The 6,000-nt window shown below is 56.3% G+C and overlaps 2 protein-coding genes across 2 annotated transcripts; one reads left to right on the forward strand and one right to left on the reverse strand.

Moving 5' to 3' along the window:
- Positions 1 to 392: 392 nt before the first annotated feature.
- J7T55_000674 (uncharacterized protein) lies at positions 393 to 1,757 on the forward strand (the record flags this gene model as incomplete). The annotated part of the gene is made up of 1 exon (XM_053131608.1): positions 393 to 1,757. The coding sequence occupies one exon, from the start codon at positions 393 to 395 to the stop codon at positions 1,755 to 1,757; it is 1,365 nt and encodes a 454-aa protein (XP_052990404.1).
- A 1,466-nt stretch (positions 1,758 to 3,223) lies between these two features.
- Positions 3,224 to 4,450, reverse strand: J7T55_000675 (uncharacterized protein; the record flags this gene model as incomplete). Its single annotated transcript, XM_053131609.1, has 3 exons — positions 3,224 to 3,425; positions 3,523 to 4,035; positions 4,428 to 4,450. The coding sequence occupies 3 exons, from the start codon at positions 4,448 to 4,450 to the stop codon at positions 3,224 to 3,226; spliced, it is 738 nt and encodes a 245-aa protein (XP_052990405.1).
- Between the last annotated feature and the right edge of the window lie 1,550 nt (positions 4,451 to 6,000).

Consider the following 6,000-nt stretch of genomic DNA (forward strand, 5'->3'; position numbering starts at 1 on the left):
TACTATATCGATATTGCTCGAGTTCGGTCTCAGGTTCTAAGATGGATGCTCAGACTTGGGCCGGGGTCTGGCTTGCGGGCGCTAAAAGCCGAGGGTGCCCAGATGTGGTCACTGGCGTTGGTCTCAGTCTTATCGGGTCTATCGATAAGTCCACAATTTTTTTTTCTGGAGCGGGAAGTCCTTCCCTGATCTTCACTTGCGCCGGCTGCAAAATTTCCTCCAGCCTCTAAAACAAAGCAAACGTGGTGCTCGAGAACCCTTCACTCTCTCCAACACTCGCAGCGACTGTGCCATTGATGTCGTCTGGTCCACCAGCGTGGCTCTTCTCAAACAACAACACCCGATCCACCGAAGTGCCGACGGCCTCCTCGTCCACCAACAACAACACAGCCATGGCAGCTAAATCCAAAGACAAGTCTGCCGACAAGAAGAAGGTCACCAAGCCCAGCAAGAAGGCACAGAAGGATTCCGTTCCTGCCCCACCTGCGCAGCTGCTGGACCTTGTGGAGGGCTTCCTCTCCTCGAACCAGTTCGACGACGCCCACGCCGCCTTCAAGCAGCAGCGAAGCAAGAACGGATGGACCAGCCCCGCTAAGGGTGCCCAGCCCGAGGGACACAACTTGGTCACCGTCTTCGAGACGTGGACCAAGTCCCAGAGCGCCTCCGCGGCCGACAGCTCTGACAGTTCCAGCGACGACGAGTCGAGCTCTCCCGATAGCTCTAGTGATGCTGGCGATGATGTGGAGATGAAGGATGCCGCACCCGCCGACTCCTCTGATAGTTCCGACGGCTCCAGCTCCAGCTCCGATAGCTCCGACAGCGAGAGCGAGGCTACGAGCAAGAAGACGAAGAAGGCCACCAAGGCAGCTGTGGCCAAGAGCGAGTCCTCCGACTCATCATCCTCTGAGAGTGATTCCGACTCTTCTTCCGACTCGTCAAGCGATGAAGATGACGACGACGACGACACGGCTGCGGCCAAGCCTGGCCTGGGAGCCTCGTCCAAGGTCACGCCTGTTGCCAACCCCCTGAAGCGCAAGGCTGCTTCCAAGAGCGATTCTTCCGACTCCGATTCAGACCCTGAATCCGACTCAGACTCTTCGAGCGATTCCGATTCTTCCAGTTCCGAGGACGAGAAACCGCAAGCCAAGAAGCAGAAGGTCAAGGAGGCTGCTAAGAAGTCAAAGGCTAGCTCTGGGTCAGACTCTAGCTCGGGCTCGTCCTCAGACTCTTCCTCGGATTCTTCTTCGGATTCTTCCTCGGACTCTGATAGCGACAGCGATAGCGACTCTGACGATGCATCCGAGCAGCTCAAGAAAGCTGCCAACACTAAACTCCCCGACTCCGAGTTCTCTTCCTCTTCCTCGGACTCTGACTCCAAAGAGGAGCCTCCCAAGCCTGCCACGAACGGGTCCGACTCGTCCGTCACCATGGGCAAGACCTCCCCCGAGGTGTTCCCCCCTCTGCCCCCCAACCCGACCAACAAGAAGAACAACCGCGGCAAGAAGGACGCCGCACCCGCCAAGAAGGTCCCCAACGAGCCCTTCTCGCGCATCCGCAAGGATATCGTTGTCGAGGATAAGTTCAAATCCAATGCCTTCACCGACAATTCGCACGACTGGGGCCGCAAGGCGCACGACGATTTGATCGTCACCCGCGGCAAGGGCTTCACGAAGGAGAAGAACAAGAAGAAGAGGGGCAGCTACCGTGGCGGATTCATCGACGTCAACGCCTACCAGGGAATAAAGTTCGACGACTAGGCGCGCCTCGAGCATAATTCAGAAGAATGGGATGAACTGGTGCGGGTACTGGCGTCCCTGCTCAGCTGTCATGCCAGTATCGTCTAGGCCGCCAAGTCCATGTGGGTTCTCCATCGGATCTCTATGGCTAGAAATCGAGGACAGGCACGCGGAGGTCGAAGCAGCCAGGCAGGAAGTCGGTGACTCTTCCACATCTTTAAGGAGAAAGATTGAGTTGTGGAAGAAGAAGATCAAGGACAATTGGGACGAGTAATTGGAAGGATTTCTAGGGATCATATTGTCAAGGCGCCGACAGAGATTATACTTGGCGAATATCGAGTGATCCCCCTTCTGGTTGGAGAAAGCCCTTGTGAAGAACCAGCCGCGAGCAGGAAATCAACTCGACCGAGGGCTGGCCGTCTTAGACTTCCTATCACAGAGTGCCAAACTCAGGTGTCTCTGTGCTGCCTGCTGGTAGCGTGGCCCTCGCCGTTATCCGCAGTTATTCATGGAGAAAAAGTCTTGGACGGCGACTGGCCTTGCGTTCATGTCGCGAAGACAACTTGAAGCGTTCCGCATGGCGTTTGATGCTTGAGGGGGTTAGACACGTTTGGCTTTGGACGATCTGTGGGATATTCTTAAGCGGCCTCAAGGCTAGTCTTGGTAGATCAAAAAGCTCTCGCTTCAGCGCGTGAGCAGATAGACGGGTCGAGGATAGAGAAAATAATACCAGTGGGGAGCATTTACACCATGTCTTCATGTTGTTGCGGACCGTCGCCCTGAACAGGCGACCTTTGCAAGATCAACTTCGGGACTCCTCTTACATGTCGAAAGATTAAGCCAGGGTGCCAAAGACGACGATGGATTGCTATCGAGGACGATCCTCGCCCATCATCCAAGGACGAGACCATTCTAGGCAGTGTGGAGTGAAAACTCTCATAAGCCCAGCGAGTTTGACGACGAGAAGCAGTTCTCGAGACAGCCTCAAGTCCAGACAAAGGCCAAAAATCGTGTGCAGTACAGCACAGCAGGTTAAAAAACCTGGGACTCTTCGGCGAGAGCACTTCAGATGGTGAGCCTCCAGATGGGTAGCTCCTCGCTTCTAGTGACTCATCAGAGACAAATTCATTCGGCCAGATGTTCTCCAGGCATCGAACGCTGGCCGTTGAACCACTTGCCTCTACTGTCCTCGGCAAAGGGAAGTGAGGGTCCACGACGTGAATGTCATGTTGCAAAAGGCACCAAAGGATCAAGCTCGTGGAATTCAAAAGGCGGTATATTCAACTCACGCCGAGTTTGACGCAGGTGTTAACGAGAATCTGATCCTAGTTCCAAGTGATGATTCTTCCTCATTGACTTAGAAACTGTTGTACATGTGCTTAGAATGCCGCCTCTGTTTCCCAATGGGCGACAGAGACCTTACAGTCTGTCTCTCAAAGTCTGGACCTTGGTACGGGTGATATGTCTGTCCGCCTTAGGCCCGGGAGTCACCTGCCCCAGCCGCATAATCTTCCAATCCATGTCGTCAAAGTGCTGCCCTTGGCACCACTCTCTCCAGGCGGTCCCTCGTGTTGCGCAACCTTTGCTGCAGCCACTGAGTCAATCGAGCCATCTCTGTCTCCGCCCCTTTTCTCCACTGCCACCGAGTTGAAGACGACGGAGAAGTCGCCCTCCTGGTCACCGAAGAAACTGGGACAACATCGCCTGTCAGTCTTGTCTTCTGAAATGAGGTGTGGGAAAGATCAGGGGACGAAGGTGAACGATTCACCGCAGGAAGTGCACTTACCTTCTCATCATAAAACTGATTCGCTTGACGTTTTTCAGATCCAGCGGCTCAGCGTCAGATTTCGGCTTGCCACGGTACGTAGGCTGAAACTCGCCGAACGGAATCACCACCCGGGTTGAGCCAGCCGTGCTGCCAGCGCCAGCAGCAACACCGTCCCTGTCAGGCTTGACGACAAAGTCGTACTCCCAGCTGACGGTGCTCTGGTCCCGCCCGTCCGGCCGCCGGGGCAGCACCTCGTCCTTGAGGGTGAGTGTGTACTTGCGGGCGTCGGCGCGCGCGACGTCCAGCACCAATGCGTCGTAGCCCGAGACGTCCCAGCCCGGCACGCCGTCGGCGGTGCGCTGCGAGGCGAACCCGGCGCCGCCCAGGGCCGTGATGTCCAGGTGGCCCGAAAACTCGGCCTGGGACCCTGACGCTGGTGCTGGTGGGGCCGGGACCACGGTCAGGTAGGACTGGGACTTGCCGCCCCGGACGCGGTCGTCTGAGGCAGTGAATTGGGACGCATCCCAGGGCCTGTGCTGGGGTTGTTAGTTGCTCGTCATAATCTCTCTCGTGTGGATACGACCTCGTCGTTCGGATATGCCCCTCTCTCGTCTGATCCCTCAACCGGCCCTGTCATCACGAAATCCAGCGCCTTGACGAGGCTCATGAGAGTACCTAGACGAGCCACCTATGCCCACCCCGGGGCGCAAACGCATCCAAAGTGCCATGCATATGGTGACCATGCCTCTTTCGATACGGGGAGCAGGAGGTAGGGCGGCACAGCCAAGGGTCCCAGGCAGGGGTGGACGCACGATGGGCCACTCGCACCCTGGACCCGAAATAGGAAACATAACGCGATATACGTCGACGAATGAGGTGGAGGCTGAGGCTCAAGATAGAGATCGAGGGGGAGGAGCCCTTACTTGTTACCTCCGAAGAGATACATCTGATGGCGCAAAGTGGTTGAAGAGTGGCTGTCCCCTCCTCCTGCGGCTTTTCGGACGTCCTTGTTGCGCACAGTAGATTCCTCGGAGCCAGATCAGGGGCCTGCGCCCGCTTGAGGTGGGAAAGGGATGTGGTGTTTCCAAATGTGTGTTAATTCTGCTGCCTGATTTCGAGGCCCGGTTTTCCAGCCAAGGCCCTTTTTCCAAACTACTGTACCTAGCTGAGGCGATGATACGGAGCGCGTATCTGAGGTCCGGCTGGGCGGGGCGAGGGACTTGGTGATGGAATAATACCTGGGAGGCGAGAGGTGGGAATTCAATTTCCCTAGGCGATGATGCAGCTCGGCCCTTTTATTGGTCTGTGGAACGTGAGGCTAAGGTTCAGGTGGCACAAGAATGAACTGCTCATGATGATGAAGACGCTGCCACCTGTGAGGGCACCTATTCGCCAATCATGCGCCGGCCTGCGTCTAAAAGGTGGGTCGATGGTAGCCTGATCTGATTGGTCACCTTGGCGTCTGGCGCGCTCCGCACCGTTTCGCCGTTTCGCACTCGTCTCTTCCTTCGTCCCTGTTGCATCACATCAGGTACGGATCGGATCCACTGCCCTGGAAGGAACCGCAGCTACGAGCTCTGAGGTTTCTTCCTTGCCACCTGCCCACAACGCTCAAGCCTCAGGCTGGCTGGCAGGCAGGCAGACAGACAGGCAGGCATGAGGGCTGGTCTTCATCAATCACTGATAATCAAACGACCGACCCCTGCCAAGGTCCAGAACCGCCGTTTCCCCCCGTCGGGAAATACGATGGGCAATCACCAGGGCCCAGCGGTGAGAGAGATAGAGAGACAGAGACAGAGACAGAGAGAGGTAAGGGATGCGCGCGGCACTTTGGCCATCGAGGAGGATTCAGACCCTTTCACTGGCAGCACGTTTTACGACCCAACAATGTGGTTTGATCGAGACTGTGCACCTGCACGCCATCTATCATCCCTAGTAGTACCGCGTATTACACCCCTGGGATCTTTGTCTTACTGCCTCATCTGGTCGACCCAGAGCCCTGGTGTCTTGCCAAGTAGCGCCTAGACGAGAGGGGAATCGCTCCTCGTCTTCGGCTTCTCCAGCTCCACCTGATCTCGAGGCTTCTTCATCCATCGGGTCCTTGACGCCAACGTCGCAACGCCGACGCCAACGCCAACGTGAACGTGAAAGGCATTGGCCGACTGGCAAGAGCACCAGACAAACAAAGACAGCACAACATGATACCACACGATACCACATAGCACAGCAGGACTCAATATAACACAACGCAAGACCCAATAGTGAGGCTGGGACATGCAGAAGGATGCGGCTGAAGTCCCAAAGGTGCCATCCAGCGCTTCCCTGCAGACTGCAGACCAACATCTCAAGCCCCATTGCCATCCGTCTGGCGTCTGGCGATCGGGACGAACATGAACATGCATCATCCCCCAATATGATATACCGGTATACCAGCTATACCACCACTCTCGAATGCTACCCAGCCGTGTGGCGCCGTCGATGGTGGTCGGGATCGAT

The sequence above is a fragment of the Diaporthe amygdali genome (assembly GCF_026229845.1).
Source record: "Diaporthe amygdali strain CAA958 chromosome Unknown NODE_27_length_698932_cov_65_101997, whole genome shotgun sequence".
NCBI lineage: Eukaryota > Fungi > Ascomycota > Sordariomycetes > Diaporthales > Diaporthaceae > Diaporthe > Diaporthe amygdali.